An 18,108-nucleotide genomic window follows, 5' to 3' on the forward strand; every position below is an offset into this window, starting at 1 on the left:
CTGACTGTAGTAAAATTTAATTTCCGCTTGTTGCCGCACTGAGCATAATTGGCCATTGTCGGTCTCTGTCGGCGACTATTGCTTTCAGTTCGACTTATTCGATCCACATATAAGAAGCTGACTAAGAGTCTCAGAAGCGAAATTCTGTTATATGGTTGATTAAAAAAAAATACTCACTCGAAAGGAGCGCTAAGAAAAATCTGTTCAACCTAGTTATACTACAACGGAGGCCACATGGTTTGCCGAGGAAACGCAAAAAATCCTTCCACTAATTATTCATCTTGGTGGTGGTATTTCTGTTCTCCGTGGGGCTAAATCTCTTCAGTGACCTCGAGGTACGTTCCGAAAGTAGATTCTGTTCGTAATAAAAACAAAACGAGTACAGATACAGGAAGCTATTTATCGGGAAAAACTGCAAATCTTAAGCTATCTGTCTTCATAGCTCTCACCATTTTATAGGCACTGTCCATGGTGTAGCAAAAGTTTTAGTGTGCCTTCGTCATATAATGTCGCCACTTGTGTTGTTAACAGTGTGATAAGATGTTCTTTGAGCTACTGAATTTCTTACCACTAGGGACAGTTGTCAGGTGCAAAATGTGATGGAAGTCACTAGCGGTGATATCAGAACGGTACAGAAGACCGTCAAACTCGTCCCAGCCAAAGACCTGTGGAGAAGTTGTCTCTTGTTGGCAGCGTGAAGTCGTGCTTTATCATAAGTTTAAAAAATACCGTTTGTGAGCTTCCCATGGGGCTTATTTTGTGTTGAGCAACGCAGTTTCATAAGCGTTACACAATAAACATTTGCATTGATTGTTTCACCTCGCAACAAAAAAAGCAGGAGTGGAATACCGTGCCCACCCCGAAAGACAGTGCACGCAACTTTTGGCGGAGTTAAGATTTGCTTAGCTTCAGTCTTTACTGGCGGTGCAGTACGTTTCCATTCCACTGATTTTTTCCATTCGGGGGCTTCATAAGCGATCCAAACCCCATGTCCGGTCACTGTCTTGTCTGAAAATCATCGCCATCTTTGTTGTAATGTATAAAAGTCAGGAAGCTGTACAGATACTGTTTATTATGCTGTTCTGTAAGAGTTTTTAGCCCCCAACGAACACACAGTTTTCGAAAATTCTGTTTTACACAAATAATTTCATTAAAAATGATCTTGTAATTTGCGGAAAGTTCTTAGAAACATCAGATACCGCACACTTAACCGTTTTCCTTTATGAGTTCAACTGCAGGAACCATTTCTTCAAAATGGCTCTGAGCACTATGGGACTTAACATCTATGGTCATCAGTCAAACCATTTCTTCACTAACCAACATGAGTGCCTACTCGTTTCGTCATCGTTCACTCGATCTCTCCTTCACTGAACAATCGGACCAATCTCCTTACCACTGAATCACTCATCGTCGCATTTTCTTTGTGAACTTCGCAATCCATACATATTATTAAAAAAATGGATGTACATATATATGTCTCACATCTCCTCCTGAACCACTGGACTGATTTCAACCAAACGTGGTACACACGCCACTTGCTGTCTGGGAAGAATCGTTGTGGGGGTAAGAACCACCTACCTATCAAACAGGTGGGCTTGGAAAAGCAGAGTAGCTCACGACTCACGAATAAAGTTACTTTTGTGATAGAGTATTTGAGAATGAGGGCGATTACTGACCTGCTACAAACTTTGCACATAATTTCGAACCTTCCCAAACTGTTTCTCGCTGACAATCCCGACAAAAAGATGAGAGGAGAGAGGTTTATCACTTACGACGTTTTCTCTGTTCAAGCTCGCAAACTGCCACGGCGTTTTAATTTATTACTTCTTTACTATTAACTATGTTCGCGACACATTTTGCAGACACTTTTCACATGTGGCACTAAATATACCAGCGAAATTACATCATTTTAAGACACATACATTGAAGCGCCAAAGAAAATGGTATGGGCGTGCTTATTCAGGTACTGATATATGTAAACAGCCAGAATACGGTGCTTCAAGTGTCTGGCGCAGTTACATCGGTTACTGCTGCTACAATGGCAGGTTATCAAGGTTTAAGTGAGTTTGAACGTGGTGTTATAGTCGGCGCTCGAGCCATTGGACGCATCATCTTCGGGGTAGCAATGAAGTGGAGATTTTTCCGTACGACCATTTCACGAGTGTACCGTGAATATCAGGAAGCCGGTAAACATCAAATCTCCGACATCGCTGCGGCCGGAAAAAGATTCTGCAAGAACGGGACCAACGACGACTGAAGAGAATCATAAGTGCAACCCTTCCGCAGATTACTACAGATTTCACTGCTGAGCCATCAACATGTGTCAGGGTGCGAAACATTCGACGAAACATCGTCGACGTGGGGTTTCGAAGCCGAAAGCCCACTCGTCTATCCTTGATGCCGCCTCTGTTCAAAAATGGCTCTGAGCACTATGGGACTTAACATCTATGGTCATCAGTCCCCTAGAACTTAGAACTACTTAAACCTAACTAACCTAAGGACATCACACACATACATGCCCGAGGCAGGATTCGAACCTGCGACCGTAGCAGTCTCGCGGTTCCGGACTGAGCGCCTTAACCGCGAGACCACCGACCGCCTCTGTATTAGCTATAATATCCTCCATAGTAATTTTTTATGGAGTAATTGAAACATTTTCTCCTTTCGTGAGAACATAAAATTTTTCCTTAGATAATTCCGTTCCCGACATATTAATAACCACGCGGTAATCATCTGTAACTGGTGTTTCCTGTCTGCCCTTCTGTAAAGTCAAGAAATTCTTCTTCTGCCTATTAGAAGACACTGCCGCAGTTAGTTCCATAGATTTAAATGTTAGTCTGTCCACCTTATTCCAATCAAATTGCATTGCTAATAAATTCCGTGTAGCTGTGTCAATACCGGCTTAACCGACCACAAAAGGAACTGTCGACTGGGACATACCGACACATCAGCTGTAGCGGAGCATGTTTTTAAAGACGGTGACCATGATATAAAATTTAGTGTGATGAGCGTGATAGCCAGGACATTGCATTATTACGCACGTATATATGGAAGCTATAGACATTCAGAAACACCTCAATAATTTTAATAGAAAAGAGGAAGGCTTAAAGTTAGGCAAGATATGGCGGTCGACTTTACACCAACGTGACAATCGATTACATAGGCCAACGATAGAAAAACTGTTTTGCTGAAAATACCTTATACTTATGATTTTTAGGGTGGGAAATCCAAATATGATACTTATTTTTGATGAATTTGTGATTCAAAAACACCAAATAAACATTAAAGACTTTGTGAAAAAGGTTTGCGCATCATACTTTGGATCTAAACTTGGTAATCAAGATAAATCGTGGGTGCTGCATAAGGTATGTTATGTGTGTGTTGAAGATCTGAGAAAATGCTCCAAAAAGTTGTTAGGACATGAAAAACATCCAGAATATGTTTGTATTATAGCTACAATGTTAAAGAAGTTTAAAACCTTAAGATGTTTACTGAGCCTGAAAGTTCACTTTTTAAACAGTCACCTTGATTACTTCCCAGGCAATATGGGATATGTAAGTGAGGAGCAAGGAGAGCGTTTTCACCAGGACATTAAAGTGAAGGAAAACCGCTACCAAGCTCGCCGGAACACCAACGTGATGGGGGAGTACTGTTGGTCACTTCTCCGAGGAGTTCAGCAAGCGACTCATCACACAAAAAGCTACAGAAGAAGCTTCAAAGAAAAAAGAGAAAGAAAATACAAGCCAATTCCAGCTGACAAGTGAAACCTCTATTAACACCTATCATTGTTTTAAGTAGCTTACTGTAAATACAAACCATGCTTATGTTGTAACAAAGCATTTCATTAATTTCCCCGTTTACTGCAAAGCATAGGATTTTTATAAAAAGGTTCAAATGGCTCTGAGCACTATGGGACTGAACTTCTGAGGTCATCAGTCCCGTAGAACTTAGAACTACTTAAACCTAACTAACCTAAGGACATGACATATCCATGCCTGAGGCAGGATTCTAACCTGCGACCGTAGCGGTCTTGCGGTTCCAGAATGTAGCGCGAAGAACCGCTCGGCCACCCCGGCCGGCGGATTTTTATACTATATGATAAAAAAGCATATTGCTCGAAAACTATGGGTGATACAAAAAACTAAGGCTAGATTTGGATTCTGCTCATAAAAATTTGTAAATATCAGCTAACAAAGTAAAAAAAAATGTTTTTAAAAAGAAATTTTCATTGGCCTGTGTTACTTTCAATCGAGAATAATGACGTTGGTTAGAGACAGACTTACAGGCGGCCCCAAGTGACGTATGGTGGTGCCCTCTATGCGCTCTATGTAAACGGAACCTCAACAGCCTGGCAGCCAGTGGTTGACCCACCTTGGAATACGTTGCCTGCAGTTGGCAACGGAACGTCAGGAAGAATAAGTTTAACAGCTCGACCACAGCCTCTCAGCCCGGATGTTATAACTAATGAGTACCCACATATACCATTGCATGTACCTGCAACATTATATCATTCTACAACGTATAGTTAAGGAGATACAGCGTCATAAACATTGAGTTACGTGAAAATGAAACTGCAGGGTGAATTTCGGTGGAGATACAGGTGAAATCTGTGTACAAATATGTGTGAAATAGATTAAATACATGCGAAATATACACTCCTGGAAATGGAAAAAAGAACACATTGACACCGGTGTGTCAGACCCACCATACTTGCTCCGGACACTGCGAGAGGGCTGTACAAGCAATGATCACACGAACGGCACAGCGGACAGACCAGGAACCGCGGTGTTGGCCGTCGAATGGCGCTAGCTGCGCAGCATTTGTGCACCGCCGCCGTCAGTGTCAGCCAGTTTGCCGTGGCATACGGAGCTCCATCGCATTCTTTAACACTGGTAGCATGCCGCGACAGCGTGGACGTGAACCGTATGTGCAGTTGACGGACTTTGAGCGAGGGCGTATAGCGGGCATGCGGGAGGCCGGGTGGACGTACCGCCGAATTGCTCAACACGTGGGGCGTGAGGTCTCCACAGTACATCGATGTTTTCGCCAGTGGTCGACGGAAGGTGCACGTGCCCGTCGACCTGGGACCGGATCGCAGCGACGCACGGATGCACGCCAAGACCGTAGAATCCTACGCAGTGCCGTAGGGGACCGCACCACCACTTCCCAGCAAATTAGGGACACTGTTGCTCCTGGGGTATCGGCGAGGACCATTCGCAACCGTCTCCATGAAGCTGAGCTACGGTCCCGCACACCGTTAGGCCGTCTTCCGCTCACGCCCCAACATCGTGCACCCCGCCTCCAGTGGTGTCGCGACAGGCGTGAATGGAGGGACGAATGGAGACGTGTCGTCTTCAGCGATGAGAGTCGCTTCTGCCTTGGTGCCAATGATGGTCGTTTGCGTGTTTGGCGCCGTGCAGGTGAGCGCCACAATCAGGACTGCATACGACCGAGGCACACAGGGCCAACACCCGGCATCATGGTGTGGGGAGCGATCTCCTACACTGGCCGTACACCTCTGGTGATCGTCGAGGGGACACTGAATAGTGCACGGTACATCCAAACCGTGATCGAACCCATCGTTCTACCATTCCTAGACCGGCAAGGGAACTTGCTGTTCCAACAGGACAATGCACGTCCGCATGTATCCCATGCCACCCAACGTGCTCTAGAAGGTGTAAGTCAACTACCCTGGCCAGCAAGATCTCCGTATCTGTCCCCCATTGAGCATGTTTGGGACTGGATGAAGCGTCGTCTCACGCGGTCTGCACGTCCAGCACGAACGCTAGTCCAACTGAGGCGCCAGGAGGAAATGGCATGGCAAGCCGTTCCACAGGACTACATCCAGCATCTCTACGATCATCTCCATGGGAGAATAACAGCCTGCATTGCTGCGAAAGTTGGATATACACTGTACTAGTGCCGACATTGTGCATGCTCTGTTGCCTGTGTCTATGTGCCTGTGGTTCTGTCAGTGTGATCATGTGATGTATCTGACCCCAGGAATGTGTCAATAAAGTTTCCCCTTCCTGGGACAATGAATTCACGGTGTTCTTATTTCACTTTCCAGGAGTGTATTTAACATTTGCGTATGCAGTCAAAACCAGGGGTGAAAAGAGCATCCTAAGCTTCTGGAACGATTGAAACAATATTTGATACATATACTACTGGCCATTAAAATTGCTACACCAAGAAGAAATACAGATGATAAACGGGTATTCATTGCACAAATATATTATAGTAGAACTGACATGTGATTTCATTTTCACGCAATTTGGGTGCATAGATCCTGAGAAATCAGTACCCAGGACAACCACCCCTGGCCGTAATAACGGCCTTGATACGCCTGCGCATTGAGTCAAACAGCTTGGATGGCGTATACAGGTACAGCTGCCCATGCAGCTTCAACACGATGGCACAGTTCATCAAGAGTAGTGGCCAGCGTATTGTGACGAGCCAGTTGCTCGGCCACCATTGATCAGACGTTTTCAATTGGTGAGCGATTTGGAGCATGTGCTGGCCAGGGCAGCAGTCGAACATTTCCTGTATCCAGAAAGGCCCGTACAGGACCTGCAATATGCGGGCGTGGATTATCCTGCTGAAGTGTAGGGTTTCGAAGGGATCGAATGAAGGGTAGAGCCACTGTCGTAACACATCTAAAATGTAACGTCCGCTGTACAAAGTGCCGTCAATGCGAACAAGAGGTGACCGAGACGTGTAACCAATGGCACCCCATACCACCACGCCAGGTGATACGCCAGTATGGCGATGACGAATATACGCTTAAAATGTGTGTTCACCGCGATGTCGCCAAACAGGGATGCGACCATCATGATGCTGTAAACAGAACCTGGAGTCATCCGAAAAAATGACGTTTCGCCATTCGTGCACCCAGGTTCGTCGTTTACACCATCGCAGGCATTCCTGTCTGTGATGCAGCGTCAAGGGTAACCGCAGCCATGGTCTCCGAGCTGATAGTCCATGCTTCTGCAAAGTCGTCGATCTGTTCGTGCAGATGGTTGTTGTCTTGCAAATGTCCCCATCTGTTGACTCAGGGATCGAGGCGTGGCTGCACGATCCGTTACAGCCATGCGGATAACATGTCATCTCGACTGCTAGTGGTACGAGGCCATTGGGATCCAGAACGGCGTTTCGTATTACCCTCCTGAACCCACCGATTCCATTTTCTGCTAACAGTCATTAGATCTCGACCAACGCGAGCAGCAATGTCGCGATACGATAAACCGCAATCACGATAGGCCAAAATCCGAGCTTTATCAAAGTCCGAAACGTGATGGTACGCATTTCTCCTCCTTACACGAGGCATCACAACAACGTTTCAGGAGGCAACGCCGGTCAACTGCCGTTTGTGTATGAGAAATCGGTTGGAAACTTTCCTCATGTCAGCACGTTGTCGGTGTCGCCACCGGCGCCAACCTTGTGTGAATGCTCTGAAAAGCTAATCATTTGCATATCACAGCATCATCTTCTTCCTGTCGGTTGAATTTCGCGTCTGTAGCATGTCGTCTTCGTTGTGTAGCAATTTTAATGACTAGTATTGTATATTAGTTACGAACTGGAAAGGAATATTGTGGGGGAAAGAACCATCAGACTGTTATTTGGGTGAGGAGGGTGATGTAGAGAGAGGATTGTGAGGAGGATATTGGCAGAGACGGCTAAGGAGGACATGGGCACAAATGAGATGGAAGAAATGATGGGCAAAGGCAGGTAGGAGGGTGTGGACAGAGAGAGGGGAGGAGGAGATAGCTAGAGATAGGAAAGAGGAGGAGATGGACAGAGAGAGAGGGGGGGGTAGGATGAGATGGACATAGAGAGGGGGAGGTGTGTAAAGAGGAGGAGGAGATGGAATGAGAGGGAGGAGGAAGAGGAAATGGACAGAGGTTAAAAAAAAAATGGTTCAAATGGCTCTGAGCACTATGGGACTTAACATCTATGGTTATCAGTCCCCTAGAACTTAGAACTACTTAAACCTAACTAACCTAAGGACATCACACAACACCCAGCCATCACGAGGCAGAGAAAATCCCTGATCCCGCCGGGAATCGAACCCGGGAACCCGGGGATGGACAGAGGGGCCAATTTACAGAGGGGAGAAAATGATGGATAGAGAGAGAGAAGGAGGAGGAAGCAGGTGAATAGAGAGAACGCTAGAAGGAAATGGACGGAGATGGGCAGGAGAAGATGGTAACGGAGTGGAGGGTGGGGGTGGCAGAGGTGGACAGGAAGGCGGTGAAGGAGGAGATGGATAGAGAGAGGGTGAAGGAGAAGATGGACTAACGGAAGTTTGGAAGAAACTAATATGCAGGCAATGGTGGGCGTTCTGCTAGTTTGTCAGTAACATAGACTGGTTTAGTGTTCTTCGCGTCCATAAAACTAAATGCGGATGGAATCTAACAAGTGGCGAGATTTTAAATCAACTCTGTCATTCTAAGAAAGCACCGTACAGTATAGACAACATACAGAGGATTGAAAATGCTGTCATCCCCTTCTCCTTGATCAAAAGCAATTACTGCGTGTGCACCGAGCTGTGACTGTAGCGCCTAAAGGAACTTATCTTATGGGGATGCATGCAAATCCCATTCCAAGTGACGTCACTCGGCCAGTATTTTAGATGCACTCGGTTCCTGGCAGTCTCCAGGATAGGTGCGGTGCACGTGTCGAGCAAGTCAGCGTCTTTACTTTCTTACTAATGTGAATTAGACCTCCATATCTTTATTATTCTTGAAGAATCAAGATGCCTAGATCGCTAGCAATTTTTTTTCTTCATTACTATAACCGGTTTTGACAGATCTGCACTAACATCATCGGATCTTGAAATAATATTAGGAATGTCACGTAATGATTTTGTGTCAAATAAAACATAACAGGGAACATCAGCATTTCAGAAACAAAACACACAGTCAAACATACAACACGTTGTGCTGATATCCCAGCAAATACTACTCGCTTCCCGTGATAGTAATAATAAAAAGAATTGCTAGTGATCTTGGCAAAATTAATTCTTCAAGAATAATATAAGCTTCAGATCGCTCCCAAACTGATGCAATGTCAAGCAGATACACTGATGAATCAAAACATAATGACCACATGCTTAACAGCTTGTTTCTCCGGCTTTGGAACGAAATACATCACCGACTCTGTGCATGACAGATCCGACGGCGTGTGGGTGTATGTGGCATTAGATGCTTACTCACAGGTCATGTAATTCGCGTAAATAACTGGCCGCTGATTTGCGTACGTGGTGATGGCGCCCGATAGCGACCCAGAAGGGTTTCATAGGATGTACATCAGGTGAATTTGGTCGCTAAGACATCAACGTGAGCTCTCTATAACATTTCTCAAACCACTGTAGCACGGTTCTGGATCCGAAACACGGACAGTTATACTGTTGAAAGATGACATTGCCATTAGGGAAGAAATAAGGCATGAAGGGATGCAGGTGGTTCACAGCTTTCAGCGTTATTCGATTACTACCACAGATCCCATGCAAGCGCAGAATGTCTTCCATAGGGTCTGTGTGTGGAATCTTATGGGACCTAACTGCTAAGGTCATCAGTCCCTAAGCTTACACACTACTTAACCTAAATTATCCTAAGGACAAACACACACACCCATGCCCGAGGGAGGACTCGAACCTCCGCCGGGACCAGCCTCTTCCATAGCATAATATTGCTTGCACCAGCCTGCGTCCGTTGCTCACTGAACGTTTAGAACCGCCGTTCACCTTGATGATGTCGATTATGGAGACGACCATCGACCTAGTGTAGGAAAAATGTGATTGACTCGAAGAGCCGACAAGTTCCCATTGACCGACGATCGAATCCCAATGGTCCCGAGCGCACTGCAATATGATTGACGGTATCGTTGGGTCAACGTGTGAACACGTACGGATGGTCTGCTACGGAGCTCCATGTTCAACAATGTACGATGAATGATGTGCCCCGAATAAATTGTGCGTGCACCAGTATTGTACTCTATCGGCATAGATGCCACTCTACAGAGCAGGCAAGCCTCCGAACCCCACGTTCTGCGAAGAGTGTGTTCTACCTGTTTCCATAGATGCTCATATCTGTAGCACGTGAACATTCGACCAGCTTATCTGTTTTCGAGATATCGTTCACAGGCTCTGCGTAATAATAAACTGTCTAACCGAGCGGTCTCAGGCACTGCAGTCATGGACTGTGCGGCTGATCCCGGCGGAGGTTCGAGTCCTCCCTCGGGCATGGGTGTGTGTGATTGTCCTTAGGATAATTTAGGTTAAGTAGCGCGTAAGCTTAGAGACTGATGACCTTAGCAGGTAAGTCCCATAAAATAAAATAAAAAAAATAATCTGCCCTTTGTCAGAGTCGCTAGTCTCTGTGGATTTCTCCGTTAGCGGTCCGCGTCTGCTCCGCTTACATACGTTCGTTACTGTGTCACGCCACCGCAATACCACCAGAGGCATCCTATGTCGCGTTGGTCAGTGGTCATAATGTTTTGGCTTCTCTGTGTACTTAATATTTTTGTCTAAACAGTTTTGTCGCAACACTAAATTAAAAAAAAAAGTTATTAATGCCAGTTGCGATCAAGGCTACCATTCTTAAGCAACCAAGCGGGAGGTGTGCTGGGAAAGGTTGAGAGCAGTCGGTCTGGCTAGAGCTACACAGGGCTGCCCCGTGTGCAGGCTGGTGCACGATGTCGCACTGGACGACGAGTCTGCGTCATCGCGCAGCGACGGCGAGGACGACGGCTCGGCGTGCGGCAGCCCCGGAGAGCAGCCCGCCGCGCTCGCGCCGGCCGCTGCCGCCGCCCCCGCCGCCGCCGCCCCCGCCACCGCCCCCGGCTCGGCACCTCCGGACTCGCCGCCCACGCAGCCGGTGAGCGGTGCGCCGCCCGCACCCTGGACGGACACCCACCGACCCGAGCGCCGCCGTCGGCGCCTGCCTGAGATACCCAAGAACAAGAAACGTGAGTCCGCCATTGCGAAGCACGGTTTTCCATGCGACAGCGCAACGCTTGAACAGTAAAAATGGCTGAGTCCGTATTCTGGCTATCGAGAAAAACTCAGATGTGTATTTTCATTATTTAATAGCAAATAATGCAAATAGCTTATATGACACCATTATTTTATTACGATCTCGCAGGTTTTCTGTGTCATTGATTAATACACTACTGGCCATTACAATTGCAACACCACGAAGATGACGTGCTACAGACACGAAATTTAACAGGCAGGAATAAGATGCTGTGATATGCAAATGATTAGCTTTTCAGAGCTACAACGTGCTGACATGAGGAAAGCTTCCAACCGATTTCTCATACACAAACAGCGGTTCACAGGCGTTGCTTGGTGAAACGTTGTTGTGATCCCTCGTGTAACGAGGAGAAATGCGCATCATCACTTTTCCGACTTTGATAAAGGTCGGATTCCAGCCTATCGGGATTGCTGTTTATCGTATCGCGACATTGCTGCTCGCGTTGGTCGAGAATATGGAATCGGTGGGTTCAGGAGGGTAATACGGAATGCCGTGCTGGATCCCAACGGCCTCGTATCACTAGCAGTCGAGACGACAGGCATCTTATTCGCATGGCTCTAACGGATCGTGTAGCCATGTCTCGATCCCTGAGTCAACAGATGGGGACATTTGCAAGACAACAACCATCTGCACGAACAGTTCGACGACGTTCGCAGCAGCATGGACTATTAGCTCGGAGACCGTGGCTGCGGTTACCCTTGACGCTGCGTCACAGACAGGAGTGCCTGCGATGGTGTACTCAACGACGAACCTGGGTGCACGAATGGCAAAACCTCATTTTTTCGGATGAACCCAGGTTCTGCTTACTCATCATGGTGGTCGCATCCGTGTCTGGCGACATCGCAGAGAACGCACATTGGAAGCGCGTATTCGTCATCGCCATGCTGGCGTATCACCTGGCGTGGTGGTATGGGGTGCCATGGGTCACACGTCTCGGTCAGCTCTTGTTCGCATTGACGGCACTTTGAACAGTGGACGTTACATTTCAGATGTGTTACGACCCGTTGCTCTACCCTTCATCCCTTCATTCGATCCCTGCGAAACCCTACATTTTAGCAGGATAATGCACGACCGCATGTTGCAGGTCCCGTACGGGCCTTTCTGGATACAGAAAATGTTCGACTGCTGCCCTGGCCAGCACATGCTCCAGATCTCTCACCAACTGAAAATGTCTGGTCAATGGTGGCCGAGCAACCGGCTCGTCACAATGCGCCAGTCACTATTCTTGATGAACTGTGCTATCGTGTTGAAGCTGCATGGGCAGCTGAACCTGTACACGCCATCCAAGCTCTGTTTGACTCAATGCCCAGCCATATCAAGGCCGTTATTACGGCCAGAGGTGGTTGTTCTGGATACTGATTTCTCAGGATCTATGCACCCAAAATGCGTGAAATGTAATCACATGTCAGTTCTCGTATAATATATTTGTCCAATGAATACCCGTTTATCATCTGCATTTCTTCTTGATGTAGCAATTTTAATGTGCAGTTGTGTAGATTAAAATACTACATTTATAAATTGACGAGGCTCACCGAAATTTTAGGAAATGTTCAAAGTGAATACCTGAATTGCTAGAAAATATCTTAAATATATTCAACACTCGAAAAACTCAATATTAAACCCACAAAATTATGAAAACAGTCCCAATTGAATGTGAAACAATAGGTAGTCCCACAGCTACATCGAAAAAATATATCGGTGTACAGTTGCGATGAAACTGGATAGTGTAGGATATCTTAGCACATGTTCCAAAGACATTATAATCTAAAATTACTAAAAACAAGCAGAAATTACTTTGTTCATCGAAGACGTGCTGCCACTGTGATAAAGAGCTTTTTATAAGCGCGTGTTGCTACCTACTGGGAACATGCAGAAACTGAAGCAAATGATGCACAGAAAGCACGTGGTGCAAAGCGAGTTCGGTTTATTCACTGACCTAGAAAATAATGAAATTTGGATTTATTATACCTACCACAGAAAGACATCATGTTTCGACGGCCGAACCAGTCGCCTTCATCAGGTGGTGCGAGTTTTGCCGTCACGAATACTCGCTGCCTGGACCCCAACCAGACTGCAAACTACTGTTGGTTTCGCGCCGCTGAGTTCGGTTCCTGATATTCACTACACCCTTTCATACTTTTTTGTTTTTCAGAACCCGCACAGCTATTCCGAAACTTGCAAATTTTCTCATCATTTCCCAGTTCTGTTGGGATCTTAATGAACTGAGTGCCGAATCTCAAGCACTCCGTAGTTTCTAACCTCTGTCCAGGTTTATTAGGTTTTCAGACATCTTTATTTCGATAGACGCCTTAACCCTTTCAGACACACTGACTACAATTGAGTATATTAACTTATACTGCTTGCTCAATATACAGATTGAATAACATCAGGGAGAGGCTACAACTCCCTTCCCAACCACTGCTTCCCTTTCATGTCCCTCGACTCTTGTAACTGCCATCTGGTTTCTGTACAAATTGTAAATAGCCTTTCGTTCCCTCTATTTTACCCCTGCCACCTTTAGAATTTGAAAGAGAGTATTCCAGTCAAAATTGTCAAAAGATTTCTCTAAATCTACAAATGCTATAAACGTAGGTTTGCCTTTCCTTAATCTTTCTTCTAAGGTAAGTCGTAGGGTCAGTATTGCCTCACGTGTTTAAATATTTCTACGGAATCCAAACTGATCTTCCCCAAGGTCAGCTTCTACCTGTTTTTACATTAGTCTGTAAAGAATTAGCGTTAGTACTTTGCTGCTGTGACTTATTAAACTGATAGTTCGGTAATTTTCACATCTGTCTACACCTGTCAATTCGGAGTAGGTATTAAAATCCATGTAGAAGAAATAAAAACTTTGAGACTGCTACGGTCGCAGGTTCGAATCCTGCCTTGGGCATGGATGTGTGTGATGTCCTTAGGTTAGTTAGGTTTAAGTAGTTCTAAGTTCTAGGGGACTAATGACCACAGCAGTTGAGTCCCATAGTGCTCAGAGCCATTTGAACCATAAAAACTTTGAGGTTCGCCGATGACATTGTAATTCTGTCAGAAACAGGAAAAGACTTGGAAGAGCTGTTGAACGGAATGGACAGTGTCTTGAAAAGATGAACATCAACAAAAGCAAAACGAGGACAATGGAATGTAGTCTAATTAAATCGGGTGATGCTGGGGGAATTAGATTAGGAAATGAGACACTCAAAGTAATGAAGGAGTTTTGATATTTGAGAAGCAAACTACATGATGATGGTCGAAGTAGAGAGGATATAAAATGTAGACTGGCAATGGCAACGAAAACGTTTCTGAAGAAGAGAAATTTGTTAACATCGAGTATAGATTTAAGTGCCAGGAAGTCGTTTCTGAAAGTATTTGTATGGAGTGTAGCCATGTATGAAAGTGAAACATGAACGATAAATAGTTTAGATAAGAAGAGAATAGAAGCTTTCGAAATGTGGTGTTCCAGAAGAATGCTGAAGATTAGATGGGTAGATCATATAACTAATGAGGAGGTATTGAATAGAATTGGGGAGAAAAGGAGTTTGTGGCACAACTTGACTAGAAGAAGGAATCGGTTGGTAGGACATGTTCTGGGGCATCAAGGGATCACCAATTTAATATTGGAGGGCAGCGTGGAGGGTAAAAATCGTAGAGGGAGACCAAGAGATGAATACACTAAGCAGATTCAGAAGGATGTAGGTTGCAGTAGGTACTGGGAGATGAAGAAGCTTGCACAGCATAGAGCAGCATGGAGAGCTGCATCAAACCAGTCTCAGGACTGAAGACCACAACAACATCAACAACTTTTACTGTGTCTCTGGCTATTGTGGTTGGCAGGAGAGCCAACCGTGTATGTAAAGGAGGCCGAAATGCACGCGTTTTAGCTCACGCATGCTGGCGTGAGGTCAATAGCAACAGCTAATGGCGCCTTGTTAGGTCGTAGCAAATAACGTAGCTGAAGGCTATGCTAACTATCGTCTCGGCAAATGAGAGCGTTGAAGTCAGTGAACCATCGCTAGCAAAGTCGGCTGTACAACTGGGCGAGTGCTAGGAAGTCTCTCTAGAGCTGCCGTGTGGCGGCGCTCGGTCTGCGATCACTGATAGTGGCGACACGCGGGTCCGACGTATACTAACGGACCGCGGCCGATTTAAAGGCTACCACCTAGCAAGTGTGGTGTCTGGCGGTGACACCCGCCCGCCGTGGGGAGGACTGCATGTTGACGTATGCGACGAGGTGGGGAGCCTAACAACAGTCGAGGCTGTGCCACCCGCACCCTGCCATTCGGACCGCGGGGAGCTAGGAAACTCCTGAAAACTTGCTCCATGGTGCACGCCAACATGCGGTGTATGCGCCCTTAGAGAGACAGGAGGGGCCGAAGGGTTGACCTCCATCGGGTCGGGGCACCCGACGGGCGAAGACGACATATGGAGCGGGCAAGAGTTCCATGTCGGAGGACAACTGGTCTCGGGAAGCGATCGGCGGCGCGTGTCCCAGGGAGGCGCCCGACGGCTGCAGCGGTGCGTCCACTGCCGGCGTCGCCGGCGGGAGAACAGGCGGCGGCGGCGGCGGCGGCGGCGGCGGCGGCGGCTGCGGCGGCGGCGGCGGCTGCGGCGGCTGCGGCGGCGCGTCGCCATGGGGCAAAATGGAAGGCAGCGTCGGTAACACATGGGTCCCCAGGGCGCTGACCGGACGGCACCATCGCTGAAAGCAGACGGCGAGCGGCAGATCCCTTGCGACGACAGAGGCGCAGCTGATTGAGACGCCGACGCACCTCACCAGAGGCCCCCAAAACCAGATACATAGCGCGTCCGAGGCAGCGAAGAATGCGCCCTTCGAGCCAACGCCGTAAACCTCGATAGTGGCGATAGTAGACAACGTCGCCTGGAGCAAAAGCAGGTGTCTGCCGCTGCACAGGAACCTGATGTGGCGGATGTAGCAAAGACCTCAAGGTTCGATGACGACGACCGTGGAGCAACTCAGCCGGCGAGCGACCATCTCGGGGCTGAGAGCGATACGAGGGCAAAAAGAGCAATAACGCGTCCTCCCGAGAATGCGACTCTTAACTTCAACATCTGTGACTTGAAAGTCCTGACCAATCGTTCAGCGGCACCGTTTGACTGTGGCGAAAACGGCGCGGACGTCAGATGTTGAATACCATTGGCCTTGCAGAATGACTGAAATTCTGCAGACATGAATTGTGGGCCATTGTCGGAAACAATTGTCTGTGGAAGACCTTCAATGCAAAAGATAGTGAATAACGCTTGGATGGTGGCAGATGACGTCGTGGAAGACATCCGGACAACAAAAGGAAAATTACTGAATGAATCTACCACAACCAATCATCGAGCATTCCAGAATGGACCAGCAAAGTCGATGTGTAAGCGTTGCCAAAGGGAAGTGGCTTTTGGCCATGCAAAGAATTTCCGCGGTGGTGCTGATTGTTGTTCGGCACACACCATGCAAGAAGAGCACATATTCATAATCGCGGCATCGATTCCGAACCAAGTACAGTGCTGACGAGCAAGTTGTTTCGTTCTCACTATACCCCAATGTCCTTGGTGGAGAAGCTGTAAGACAGAGGACTGTAACGAACGTGGTACCACGACCCTGGACTGATCATTATCAGAACGCAACAGCAAAACACCACGTCGTACAAAAAATCGGCGAACCAACGGGTCCCCGACCCGTGACTTTGACAAGGGCCATTGCGTAGCAACAAAACGCAGAACGGGAGCAAGGACAGGGTCGGCAGCTGTGGCTGTAGCTACACGACGAAAATCAATCGGAAACGATTCGACCACATCATCGGTTTCCGCATCAATGAACATGCAAGCAAGTTCGGAGGAATCGAATGACCTATCCTCAGCAACAGGCAAGCGGGAAGACAGCAGTGGACCGATACAAGATATCGTAGCGGTACTGCGAGAGGAATATAGACCAGCGAATGAATTTCTACGCTGTACGTGGAGGTACAGGCTTGGTCGGATGAAAAAGCGATGTCAAATGTTTGTGGTCTGTGATTATGGTAAAGTGACGACCATACAAGAAATCATGAAACTTTGTAACACCAAATACGAGAGCCAATGTTTCTTTCTCGATCTGTGAATAATTTCTTTGAGCAGACGACAACAATTTGGACGCAAAGGCAATAGGGCGATCGTGCGATCCATCTTTGTGCGCAAGCACAGCACCGATCCCGAAATCCATGCATCCACCATCAACAAAACGGGCTTCTGGGGATCGAATGGCGTAAGGCAAGTATTGGAAAGCAACGCCGATTTCAACTGGCGAAAGGTGCGGTCGCATTCCGTCGTCCAGACGAACGGAACACCTTTACGGCGTAAGCGATGAAGCGGAGCTGAAATGGAAGAGGCGTGTGGTATATAACGTCGATAATAGTTAATTTTTTCCAGCACACTCTGTAGCTGCTTCAAATTCTGCGGCGAAGGCAAGTCTTGTATGGCACGAAGGTGCGTCGGACTAGGATGTATGCCTTGGGCATTGATTACATGTCCCAGGTATGGCAAGTCCCGAGCAAAAAACACACATTTGTCTTTCCGCAAGCGAAGACCATTTTGTCGCAAGACCTGAAATAATGTTCTGAGATTGGCCAAATGTACTTCTTCCGTCTTTCCAGAGATCACAATATCGTCCAGATAATTTGGTGCAGTAGGGACCGACGCACAAACAGTTTGTAGATATTGCTGAAACAATGCAGGGACGGATGCACACCCGAATGGCAGCCGTTCGAATCGATACAAACCAAGATGCGTGTTAACCACCAAAACGCGCTGGGATTCGTCGTCCACCGGTATTTGCAGGTACACATCTGCGAGGTCCAACTTCGAAAAATATTTTCCCAGGCACAGTTTGTCAAAAAGATCTTCCGGGCGAGGTAAACGAAAAGTTGCAATCACTAGTTGTGGATTCACTGTTGCCTTGAAGTCCACACAAAGTCTCAACTTTCCGGAAGGTTTTGGCAAAATTACTAAGGGTTATGCCCAGAGGGAAGCCTGCACACGTTCAATTTCACCTTGTGATTCCAAATCGTGTAATGTTTTTGCGACCTCATCACGCAATGCGTGG

General features: G+C 47.0%; 1 protein-coding gene across 1 annotated transcript in view; it reads left to right on the plus strand.

Annotated features, from left to right (window-relative positions):
- LOC126267308 (JNK-interacting protein 1) overlaps nucleotides 1-18,108 on the plus strand; it is a 330,701-nt gene that overhangs the window by 215,801 nt on the left and 96,792 nt on the right. Inside the window, exon 2 of the mRNA XM_049972394.1 lies at nucleotides 10,685-10,968. Coding sequence (XP_049828351.1) covers nucleotides 10,685-10,968 — 284 coding nt within the window. The remainder of the gene's footprint in view (nucleotides 1-10,684; nucleotides 10,969-18,108) is intronic.

Source organism: Schistocerca gregaria, chromosome 4 (assembly GCF_023897955.1).
Source record: "Schistocerca gregaria isolate iqSchGreg1 chromosome 4, iqSchGreg1.2, whole genome shotgun sequence".
Taxonomy (NCBI): domain Eukaryota; kingdom Metazoa; phylum Arthropoda; class Insecta; order Orthoptera; family Acrididae; genus Schistocerca; species Schistocerca gregaria.